At 40.5% G+C, this 12,898-nt stretch overlaps 1 protein-coding gene across 2 annotated transcripts in view; it reads right to left on the bottom strand.

Annotated features, from left to right (window-relative positions):
- Positions 1-12,898, bottom strand: part of LOC143029150 (activator of 90 kDa heat shock protein ATPase homolog 1) — a 44,246-nt gene that overhangs the window by 24,001 nt on the left and 7,347 nt on the right. The window contains exons 2-6 of one of the 2 annotated variants that reach the window (XM_076191618.1): positions 11,751-11,833; positions 2,058-2,254; positions 1,846-1,966; positions 1,176-1,270; positions 933-1,061 (exon numbers count right to left, since the gene is read on the bottom strand). In XM_076191618.1, coding sequence (XP_076047733.1) covers positions 933-1,061; positions 1,176-1,270; positions 1,846-1,966; positions 2,058-2,254; positions 11,751-11,833 — 625 coding nt within the window. Of the gene's footprint in view, positions 1-932; positions 1,065-1,175; positions 1,271-1,845; positions 1,967-2,057; positions 2,255-11,750; positions 11,834-12,898 lie in introns of both variants that reach the window. The other variant, XM_076191617.1, reaches the window with a different exon arrangement.

Raw genomic sequence — 12,898 nt, 5'->3', positions numbered from 1 at the left:
CTCGAACCACTCACTCTCTCCATTTCTAATCTTGACATATGCTCTACTACTCTCATAAAAACTCTTGACAGCTCCTAGAAGCTTTCCTCCTATCCTGTATATCCACAAAACCTCCCACAGTGCCTTCCTGTCTACCCTGTCATAAGCCTTTTCCAGATCCATAAAAGCCAAAAAAACATCCTTACCTTTTCCTTTAGCTTTCTCACATATCTGTCTTACCACAAGAATCTGATCTACACAACCTCTACCTGCCTAAATCCACACTGTTCCTCACCAAATACTCCCTCTGTTCCTCTCCTAATCCTCTCAATCAAGATCCTCCCATAAGGCTTCCCAACTACACTTAACAAGCTAATCCCTCTGAAACTATTACACTCACACTTGTCCCTTTATCCCTTGTAAAGTGGAACTATACAGGCACTCCTCCAGTCCTCCAGCACTCTACCCTCTCCCCCCCCCAGACAAGCAGTTTGAATGTGTTTGAGATAAGGTGTCTGAGAAGTATGATGGAGGTTACTAGGCTGGATAGAGTGAGAAATATGGAGGTGAGGAGGAGATTGGGGGTGGAAAGGGAGCTGAGAGATAGGGTGGATGAAAGAGTATTGGAATGGTTTGGACATATGGAAAGAATGAGTGAAGAAAGACTAGTAAAAGTGGTGTGGAAAGCAGATGTAGACAGAGTGAACATGAGGGGGCGACCTAGAATGAGATGGATGGATGGGGTAAAAGGGGCTTTGGGGAAGAGGGGTGAATGGACAATGGTTGTATATGGATGATGATGTGATCCATGAGGTGGAATGGGTGGGGGATGAGGAGTGAGTGAGTATGCGTAAGAAAATTTTGACGCAGCCTGAAGGGATTTCTCCCTGTCTTCTCCTTTTCTGCATGAGGGTTAAGATGCTCCAAAATATAGTCAAATAACATTGGCTCACCTCTTTTTGTGTAAAAGCTTGATAGAACTCATCTGCAGTACACTTAAAGGTTTGCGTTAAAGTAAGTTTAGACGTAGGGATTTTGCAACCCAGTTCCAACTTCTCCATGTTGCTTGTATTTGTGCTGTGCTGCTGAAAAATAAATAAACAAATAAGTAATCAAAAAATAAATCCTGAAATTATATTAAAGTTCTGAAAAAAATCCAAAACAGTAAGTCATAATAAAATAAAAAAAGAACAAACCATGATATGACTGGTGCTTGTAGAAACATTAGTCTTGGGTGCTGGTTTGACAACATTCTGGTCCTTCGTTGGTAAAATGAGATCTGAAGCATATTCTGTCAAAAAAATAAACAAATAAATAAAACAAAAAAGCAACAAAAAAATGTAAGTTCCTATATTGCATCAATATTAACTAATTCTCTAATTTACATGATTATATGGGATGGGATGGTACTTTTTTTTTTTTTTTTTTGTGAGTGTATATGATTGGTACTGAGATTGTTTTACCATTATCTTGTGAAGGGAAAATGAGAATGTAAGTAGAGAGGGTAGAAAAGGGAGGCAGAAGTGCTGAAGTTGAGAAAATTAAATGAAAAAAGGAAAGAGAAAGCCAGGCCAAACTATGAGATGTAGTAAAGGATAAAATAGAAACATTAAAGGAAGGAATGGGTATGTTTCAAAGAAGTGATGATGTGTGCAAAGATGGAATGTTGAGTGGGGAAGATGGGATCACTGTTATGGATTGCAGTTTACCAGCACGTCTATCCTTGTGGATGATCTCATGCTGTTGTTGTGCATGAGGATATAAGGGAACAGAAGAGGCAGCAAGTGGTGGGATGAGGAGGTAAGGGCTGATAGTTACTGATAGTTAAATATAAATGGTTGATTCATTTACAATGGTACTTCATACCTTTCTTAAGGGAATCTATGTATGCAGCAAATACTGCTGTCATATCTTCTTTCCCTTTATGTAATAGGAATTCTTTTATTATTTCCCCTTCACTTTCGTTAGATGATACCGTTACATTTATCTGGAAAAAAAGGACATGTAAAGATTTGTCATACACTATAATGTATTGATCAATATGATAAATCAACTGAAAAATAATTAAATGAACTTACATCCACCTCATCAGGTTCATTCTCCTCTGACAAGTTGGGCACTTCAATATGACCCTTGATTTCCTTATCTGACTGGAATAGGTGACCTTTCCAATCAATCTTCAAAACCCATTCATAAAAGAAAATTAGTTTTCCTTTCCGATTGTTGACTATTGCTTCCCCATCACACTTTGTCAGCTCCTTGATTTCCACCTCACCTGTAGATAAGAAAGTATCCTCATATTTATGTGGCCACAATGTACATAATGATAACAAAGAACAGCAAAACAAAATGTATGATAAATGTGACAAGCTTTTATCACATATGAATAATACATGTACCACTAACATGATGACACATTTAACATCATGGTGACCAGTGACAAGCACCTGTATGTGGTGCTCCTGCAAGATGGACAGCAAAACTACCCATTATCAAACTCATCAACCTCCTCTCAATGTCTTTAATGAGATTCAGTAAGGTACAAATCACAATACTAAGACACACTAACCTTAATATCAACCCAGCCATCATGTATTTCTAGATACTACATAGCTTTGTGAACTCATATATAACAATATCACATTAATTTTACACAATCACACCCTGCAATATGAATACTTCAGCACCTACACCCATACACCCAAACCCACCTGCCCCAAGACATATTCACAGCCAACCAAATATAGCCAACACGTAATGAATTAAACAAATCAAGAACCAAGGCACTACTCCAGTCCTCCGGTACTCTACCCTCTCTCCAGCAAACATTAAATAATCTCGCCAACCAGTCCACCATCACTGAACCTCCCTTTTTCAGACATTCTGCATGACATCCATCCAGACCAGGTGCCTTACCTGCTTTCATCATCTTTACAACTGCCTTCACCTCATCCTTCCTTATTTCTCCTCCATTCTCCTCACTCCTCACTCTCATTTTCTTCGTATTTCCCACTGCAGCTATCTTTCCTTCCCTATCCTCCTTCACATTCAGTAATTTCAGAGGGATTAGCCTGTTGAGTGTAGTAGGGAAGGCTTATGGGAGAATCTTAATTGAGAGGATTAGGAGAGGAACAGAAGGAGTAATTGGTGAGGAACAGTGTGGTTTTAGGACGGGTAGAGGTTGTGTAGATCAGATCTTTGTGGTAAGACAGATATGTGAGAAAGCTATAGGAAAAGGGAAGGATGTTTTTTGGGCTTTTATGGATCTGGAAAAGGCTTATGATAGGGTAGACAGAAAGGCACTGTGGGAGGTTATGCAGATTTATGGGATAGGAGGAAAGCTTTTGGGAGCTGTCAAGAGTTTTTATGTGAGTAGTAGAGCATGTGTTAGGATTGGAAATGGAGAGAGTGAGTGGTTTGAAGTAAAGGTGGGACTTCGTCAAGGATGCGTTATGTCGCCCTGGCTGTTCAACTTATACATGGATGGGGTGGTGCGAGAGGTGAATGCTAGGGTAGTGAGTCAGGGATTGGAGATGGTTAAAGAAAATGGAGAAAAGTGGGAGGTGAGCCAGCTGTTGTTTGCGGACGATACTGCGCTTGTGGCAGGGTCAGAGGAGGGATTGAGGAAGCTGGTGGCAGAGTTTGGGGGAGTATGTGATAGAAGAAAGCTAAAGATAAATGTGGGTAAAAGTAAGGTGATGAGATGTACAAGGGGTGAAAGTGGCAGTAGACTGGAAGTGAACATTAAGGGAGAGCGACTGGAGGAAGTGGATAGTTTTAGATACTTGGGTGCAAGTGTAGCAGGAAAAGGTGGAGTGAAGGTGGAGGTAGAATGTAGATTGAGAGAAGCGAGTAAATGCCTTGGTGGTTTAAAGAGTGTAATGAGAAATAGACATTTGGGAATGGATGCGAAGAGGAGACTGTATGAAGGAGTGATTGTGCCAACAGCACTGTATGGGGCAGAAACGTGGAACATAAGAGAAGAAGAGAGAAGGAGTTTGAATGTGTTTGAGATGAGGTGTCTGAGAAGTATGGCGGGGGTTACTAGGCTAGATAGAGTGAGAAATGAGGAGGTGAGGAGGAGAACAGGGGTGAAAAAGGATTTGGGAGAGAGGGTTGATGAAAGAATATTAGGATGGTTTGGACACATGGAAAGAATGAGTGAAGAAAGACTAGTAAAAGAGGTATGGAAGGCAGATGTGGAGGGAGTGAACATGAGGGGACGTCCTAGGATGAGGTGGATGGATGGGGTGAAGGGGGCTTTGGGGAAGAGGGGAATGTCTGTTGAGGAAGGAAGGGAGAGGACGGAAGACAGAGGTGAGTGGAGAATGGTTGTATATGGATGATGTTGTGACTGCATGAGGAGAAATGGGCGGGGGGGTGGGGGGGGGGGTAGTATGTGTGAGTAAATTTTGACGCAGCCCGAAGGGATTTCTCCCCGTCCTCTCCTTATATGCAAAGGGGGACGGAGAGGGGGGGTCGCCAATTAAATGAAGCGGCCTTGCTGTGGATGTACTGTGTCTTGCGACACTGCTTCTGACCCAGGGCGGTGGGCGGGGTGCAGGGATGACCCGTCATCCAGGAGGTGCTCAGATGAGAGGAAGGGTGGGAGGGGTGTGGAGTGTATTTGGGGATGAAATGGGTGGGAGTGTTTTTATGCCTTTCCCTTTTTGGCTACCTCCCTTGGAAGGGGGAAAAAGCCTTGGTATATGTATGTATATGTATGTAAGAACCAAGGAAAGCACAACAGCAAAACCCCCACAATGAACAAATCAACACAAAGCAGAACCTATGCATTGTCACTAAATATTCTTCCCATGAGATGTAAGATGTCATAAGTCTCAAAAGGTAAACATGGTACTAACCTATTCCATCTATAAAAATATTCTCTAACTTACTTCAGATTGTGACAACCCAGAAAAAATACATGCATTCAATATAATATACAATGTTACATGAATAAGATAGACAATCACATTTCAATAATATCAATATCAAAACTATACAAACTCCTTTAAATGCAAACATAATAACTATCTCCAATATACATTACTTTAAGCTCAAAGTTAGACTGCACAAACTTCCATGCATTTCACCTCTGATACAATATACAGTCACCGCAAAAAAGATTCGGACCTACCCGGACTATAAACAAAATTGGCAGTCACGTGCAAAGATAACAATAAAAATGGGCATATAATGTATATAAACACTTTCTTTTAATATTTAGTCATGTTCCCCTTGTTCTTGATGACGTCTTGTAGTCGTTTTGGCATGCTGTCACTCAATTTGCGGAAGTAATCCTCTCCCATTTCAGTGCACCACACTTTCTTAATTGCATCAATGAGCTTAGGCAAGGATGACTGTTTGTTTTTCATTACATGCCAACAGTTCTCAATCGGATTGAGATCAGGACTATTTCCTGGCCACTGCAAGACCTGAATATTCTTTTCAGAGAGCCAGTTGGTCACCTTCCTTGCTTTGTGACACGGAGCACTGTCATGCATGAAAATGTTGCTGGCATGAATATTGTAACACTGAAGGAGATGGTCATTTAACACACTAATATACTGGTCACTATTCATCATCATATTCTTTGGCAGGAAATACAGCCCTCCTCGACCGAATGCACCACTAAAACATGCCCAAACCATGACAGATTCACAGTGCTTCACAGTAGGGGATGTGTAGGCCGCATCATACCTGCTTGCTGTTGACGGGCGTCTGACCTTCACATGCTGGCTTGGGATGAGTTGAAATGTGCTTTCATCAGACCACATGACCTTAGACCACTCTTCTTTTGTCCACTCAGCATACTGCTTTGCAAATGCCAGCCTAGCCTTCCGCATGTGGTCGGTGAGCAAAGGCTTGTGGGCAGCGGTACGGCTAGGGAGCCTCAGGTCCTTCTGCAGGCGGTGCATTACTGTCCTTACTGAGATATTTTCTAGAAGTTTCGGGTGACATTCCTTTAGTTGTGCAGCAGTAACCCTTGGATTTCTCCTTATTTCCCTTTTTAGAAGGTTGTCAGTTGCCTTTGAAGTCTTTCAAGGGCATCCAGGGATGGGTTTGTGCTCAGGACAAATGTCGGGTGGGAGGCCGCAAGCTGCCGCCAGCAACGCCATCACCGTAGACTTGGCCCAGCCAGAACGCCTGACGATCTCTTTAATTGGCACATTTTCCTGTCTCCAGGCCAAAATCCTAGCTTTCTCCTCTTGGGATAAATATTTGTGAACCATGTTTAAAGCATTGGAGGCAAATCATAGGCCAGAAAAGCTGTAGCTCCAAAATCCTGGACACAATGGTCAGGAGCAAACCTCTACAGCATCCCCCCTCAGCCTCTCAAACAACACTGAGTGGCCAAGCAGTCCGCCATGTGGTCCACAGACTTGCTGAGAAAGATGCCAGATGTCGCCAGCGACAGCAACCGACTGTATAGCCTACTCATCGCAAATAACATACGTACCTCGGTTCCATACCATTTTACTGGGTAGGTCCGAGTCTTTTTTGCGGTGACTGTACCTCTCACAAACCCAAACACCTTACAGAAAGACCTCACACAAAATTCAAGACATATTCTCAAGATTAAATAACAAAACTTCCCACACAAAGATAGCCAGTCATTATTCCATACCACAAACAATAATCAAAATCCATACAACAACTCTAGTACTTACAAACTAAATACCTCAATTTCAAATATATATTGTTTTAAGCTCAAAGTAAACTACATTCAACCTAACACAAAACTCAGATTTCCATATTCAAAATACAAGACTAATGATAGGAACAGCAGATTAACCTTACAAAAACGATAGTTTCCCATAGAATATAGTCATTGATTATTCACAATAAAACCCTGACATGACATCCACAAAACAAATATACATACAACTAGGTAAATACATACCAGACTTTTTCCCCCTTACAAGGTAGCCAAAAAAACAAACGCATAAAAACCACTCCCACCCATTCCATCCCCATCACACTCCACTCCCATCCACCACCTTCCCTTCCTCTTATCATGACTCCTCCTGGATGACATATCATCCCTACATTTCACCCACTGCCCTAGGTCAGAAGCAGTGTCGCAAGACATGCCACATCTATAGCAAGGCTGCTTCATTAAATTGGCAACCCCTCCCTCTCTGTTCCCTCATCCAGAAATGGAGAAGAAAGGGAGAAATCCCTCTGGCCTGCATCAATTTATTTTTTACACAACACTACCTCACCCACTCTCCCTTATGCATCACAGCATCATCAATACACAACCATTCTCCATTCACCTTACCTTCTGTCCTCTCCCATCCTTCCTCAACAGACATTCCCCCATTCCCAATGCCCCTTGTACACCATCCATCCATCTCATCCTTGGTTGCCCCTACTTCTACTAATCTTTCTTCACTCATCCTTTCCATGTGTTCAAACCATCCCAATACTCTTTCATCAACACTATTTCAAACACATTCTTCCTCTCTTCCTCTCTTGTGTTCCATGTTTCTGCCCCATACAATGCTGTTGGCACAATCACTCCTTCATACAATCTCCTCTTAGCATCCATTCCCAAATGTCTATATCTCATTAGTTTTTAATCCACCAAGGCATTTACTCACTTCTCAATCTACATTCTACCTCCACTCCTTTCCTGCCACATTTGCACCCAAGTATCTAAAAATATCCACTTCCTCCAGTCTCCTTCCTTTAATACTTCCAGTCTGCTGCCACTTTCTCCCCTTGTACATCTCATCACCTTACTTTTACCCACATTTATCTTCAACTTCCTTCTTTTTCACACCTTCCCAAACTCTGTCACTAACTTCCTCAATCCCTCCTCTGATCCTGCTAAAAGCGCAGTGTCATCAGCAAATGGCATATCTCCCACTTTTCTCCAATCCCTGACCCACTACTTTTGCATTCACCTCTTGCACCACCCCATCCATGTATAAATTGAACATCCAGGGCAACATAACACATCCCATCTTTACCTCAAACCACTCACTCTCTCCATTTCTAATCCTAACACAAGCTCTAATACCCTCGTAAAAACTCTCAACTGCTGTTAACAGCTTTCCTCCTATCCAACTTGGATGAAGAGATGGTAAAGAAAATGCTCGTCACATTGATAAGACCTAAATTGAAGTACACAACAACACTATGGTCACCCAGTACAAAAAAGAATATAAGGAAAACTGAGAGAATCTAGACAGCAGCTACAAAGATGGCCCCAGAACTAACTAAACTATCATGTGAAGATTGTTAAAATTGGAGTTGCCGATTCTGGAACAGAGAAAACAAAGAGGTGACTTGTTGACCATCTACAGAATTATGAAAGGCATGGAAGTCCTTGATAGAGAAGACTTATTAAATTGGGATAAAAGAAACACAAAGAGGACATGGAAAGAAGCTTAAAAAGGACAATTATAGAAGAGACCTGAAAAAGAACAGCTTTCCTCAAAGAGTGGTGGATGTATGGAACAAATTAGATGAAAAAAAAACAGCTTGTGCTCAAACAATACAAGAATTTAAGAGCAAACTGGGTATGGAAAGATGCAAAGAGGGGACACCACGAGCTTATATATGTGTGAAGATCTGAAGTCTGGGATCCATATAGGAAAAATGTAAACACCCGACTCAATGCAAGGGTTTATTTGCCTGACATTTCAATTCCTGTCCAGGAATTATCTTCAGGGGGGTATAATGGATACATCATGAACTCAAATATAAATGGTCAGTGTTATATACCTGGGAAAGGTTCATACTCTCAATCCCATACACATATGCTTTACAATATTAAATACAAATATAAAAGAAAAAATAACATTAAATTGTGACACCAAATAAAATAAGTTTCTAAGGCTATGATCATAAAACAAATGTATCAAAATAACATCGTTATGTAACAAACATGAACACAGAACAAGGTCCAAGTACGCAAACTAAGAAGGTGGAACAAATGTCCGCAATGATGAGGGGAGAACAAAAGGAGGAAAAGGTCTCAAATACAAATGGCTAATTGCAATCAGATACATAAAAAAAAAGGAAGAAAACTAAAATTGAAAAGGGGGAGTTGAAAACCTGCACTGGAAGACCGCCTTGGAGAAGGGAGATCGGGCAAAAGCCACCTGGTGATCAAGTGTAAGGTTGCAAAGAAGAAGACTGATACTGGAAAAACAGATCAAAGGAATTATCTAGACTGTGTGACTCCTCGTCCCTAGATAAATAGGCACTGAGATAAATACATCTGTTTATGCAGGTCTCTTGGTTTCCCATGCTTCCAAAAGCAGTCTTTTCTTTTTGTTGTTTTCTTTGTGTAGATTTGTCACTCCATCCCAATCTATGCTGTATTGGAGTTCTGCAGTGTGTTTGTAGAGGGCCGATTTTGGGTCTTCTCACCTCACCTTGTGGCTAGTTTCTTCCGAGTCTCTTCTACGTATTCCATGTTACAGTGTGTACAGCCTATGCAGTAAACTACACCAGCTAGTTGTGTATGTTCTTCAGTGTCTTTGACTTTGGTGAGATTTCAGTGCAAGGTATTGAGGGGTTTGTGCACCACTTGTACTCCATTCTCTCATAAAACTCAGAGGAACCTATGATATAAGGGATTGTGACACTGGGTGTCATGTATGGTATTTGTTCTGGGGTATTAGTGCATCGTGTCTTAGTCCACTTACGTATGGTTCTGCTGGGATAGCCGTTGTTCTGGAAGACCTGTAAAAGATGTTTCCTTGCCTGATCATGCTCCTCTTGTGGCAATCTGGATGGTAACTATTGTAGTCTAATTTACCTAGGTTTACCCAGTTGTATTATACAGGAAGGGAGCTATGCTTGTGGTGACCTGTCTTTGTATCTTTCAGCATCAACTTTTTCTTAAAATCTTGAATAGTGTTTGTGTGTGGGCTTCCTGCAGACACTTGTCCTAAGAGTGTCACCCTCGTGCTTGACAATGATGCCTAGGAATAGCAGTTGGCCATCTTTTTCCAGTTCTATTGAAAATTGAATAGCTGGTTTGATACTGTTGATATGGCTGAAAAAAGGTTCAATGTCCTTGCTATCCAAAATGGTGAACACATCATCCACGTACCTAGTCCATAATTTGAGAGGTGCAGCACTTAGAAGTTGAGCCTCTAGATGTTGCATCACTACTTCAGCCACCACAACTGAAATAGGCAAACCCATAGGTGTGCCCTTGCATTGGTGATTGGTGTAATCCCTGAAGCAGAAGTAGGTCTAGGCACAGGGAGACGAGTCCCATGAGTTCCGATAAGGAAAGTTTCTGATTAGCCAAGAATCCCTGGTTCTCCTCCATGGCCAACTTCAGTGCTCTTTTTGCCAATTCTTGAGGGATGGAAGTGAACATGGATTGAACATCAAAGGATACAAAGACATCTCCCCTCTTTAGGTTAAATCCCTTAATTCTTTCAATGAAGTCAGTTGAATTCTGTAACATGTGTGGTAAGTTGGTGACTAGAAGTCTAAGAAGTTTTGCCAGGTACAAAGCAAGATGGTAAGTCAGTGAATCTCTAAAAGCCACTATGGGTCAATGGGGAATATTTTCTTGTAGGCTTTTGGTAACCCATAGAATTTAGGGATGGTGGAATCCCCTGGCCTCATTTTCTTCCACTCGTTGTCACTCATAACCAGTTTTTCTCTGAGTTCTTTCACCTCTCATTCGACTTTGGACTCTAATTTTTTGGTGGGGTCTTGAGGCAAGATGGTGTAAGTCTGGCTATCTTGAAGCAGCACCAGAGCCTTATGGTCATAGTCTTCCTTGTCCATAACAACAGCTGACCTCCCTTTGTCACTAGTTAAAACAACAATTGAGCAATCTTTCCTTAGTTTCCCCAAAGCTTTAGTTCCTTCAGTGGTCAAGGAACGGCTGGTCTGTTTGGATTTCAATGCTCCTATGATTTTGGTCCTGACTACCTGTTTGTCCCCATAAGTGCCTTCCATCAAGTTCACTCCTAACTCTGCAGTGCTCAGGAATTTTGCGTGGTTGACTTTGCCTAATATTGTAAAGAGTATTGATTTGTATATGGGATTGAGAATGTGAACCTTTCCCAGGTCACATCGATTCCTGGATGGAAATCAAAACATCAAGCAAATAAATACTTGAATTGAGTCTGGTGTTTACACTTTTCCAATAAAAAAACAAATATATATATAGATATATATATATATGTGTGTGTGTGTGTGTGTGTGTGCCAGCAATCACATCACTGTGATACAAAAATGCAAAATAACCAAAGAAGGGAAACTTGTAGACAGTACTTTCATATATTACATCTTCAGACTAAATGACAGAGATACAGAGTTGTGTTTAAATGTAAGTATCAGATGGCAACCATGGGGGGGAGGGGGAGACAATACAATGGGGGAAGGGGATATGACACACACACACACACACACAGAAAAAAAATCCAATTACTTCCCTTTCAACATGTTAATTCAAATGAGGGTTTGCTGTGGTACCTCTGAAACTGAATGCTCAAGGTTGAACAGCTTGGTATTTGATTTTTTTTTTTTTTTTAGAATTTGTTTTTACCCTAAAGCCAAATTTTTCTTGGAACCTGAACACAAAGAGCTGCATTATATATGTTTTGATAAGAGATAATACTGCATGTTACATTAACATTCAAAGAAAAAATTTGTTTGATAATGAATCTTCCTACAATGAGAATGGCCTCCAGGAACAAATAGTTTGAGTTCCGAGGTACCACAGTACTTTCTATAAGCAATCTTTCAAGTTAAATTTACATGAATATCTTAATACTTACATAATCCTGGCTCAACAATTTTTTTACCTTCCAAAAGAGACTTAAGTTTTTCCTTACTCCATGCACTTGCATTTTTTTCTGACCTGAAACAAATTAAAATTAAAAATACTCTTACAATGAAATGTACCATAGTTTTATTACATCATAAATTCCCCAAGTTCTACCTATATATTCTTCCCAAATTATACATAAAGTTATATATATATATATATATATATATATATACAATAATATTAAGATCAACATTTTGACAGTTGACAATCTTCTTGTTCCTGTTTCCAAAGTATCTGACAATGATCCGGCCAAATGAGGGTGAGCAAGTTCACCAAATACACCTATTTTTTTATGTTTCATCTACAAAAAGGCATCTTCAAGAAAAATCTGGAATATACAAAAACTAATACAAAAATGAATGTATTTTTGTATATTCCAGATTTTTTCATGTCAGGAGCTTAGCATGTTAGAAAATTTAATAAAACATTGAATATTAAATGGATGTATTTGGTGAACTTGTCCATATGGATGGATCATTGTCAAACCTTGAAAATATGAACAAAAAGATTATGAACTATCAGAATGTTGTCAACTTTGTAGGTCACCTGAAAAGGTTTTAGATTTCTTTATTTTTTGTTATTTCATGCATGAAAATATAACTCAGAAGAAGTTTGAACACTAAAATGCACATTTCTAGCATTTTATAGTCTTGATTTTATCCACATAGCATGATCTTAAAAGTGCCTGGTAAAAGACAAACTTTTCAATGTTGTAGTTGTATTTTCATATGGATGATGTTGTGATTGCATGTTGTGATTGCATGGGGTGGTATGTGTGAGTAAATTTTGACGCAGCCCGAAGGGATTTCTCCCCGTCCTCTCCTTATATGCAAGGGGGGACGGAGAGGGGGGTCGCCGATTGAATGAAGCGGCCTTGCTGTGGATGTGCTGTGTCTTGCGACACTGCTTCTGACCCAGGGCAGTGGGCAAGGTGCAGGGATGACCCGTCATCCAGGAGGTGCTCAGATGAGAGGGAGGGTGGAAAGGGTGTGGAGTGTATTTAGGGATGAAATGGGTGGGAGTGTTTTAATGCCTTTCCCTTTTTGGCTACCTCCCTTGAAAGGGGGAAAAAGCCTTGGTATATGTATGTATGTA

The sequence above is a fragment of the Oratosquilla oratoria genome, chromosome 10, assembly GCF_046742065.1.
Source record: "Oratosquilla oratoria isolate Oo_2021 chromosome 10, ASM4674206v1, whole genome shotgun sequence".
NCBI lineage: Eukaryota > Metazoa > Arthropoda > Malacostraca > Stomatopoda > Squillidae > Oratosquilla > Oratosquilla oratoria.
This window is presented reverse-complemented; position numbering and strand designations above follow the sequence as displayed.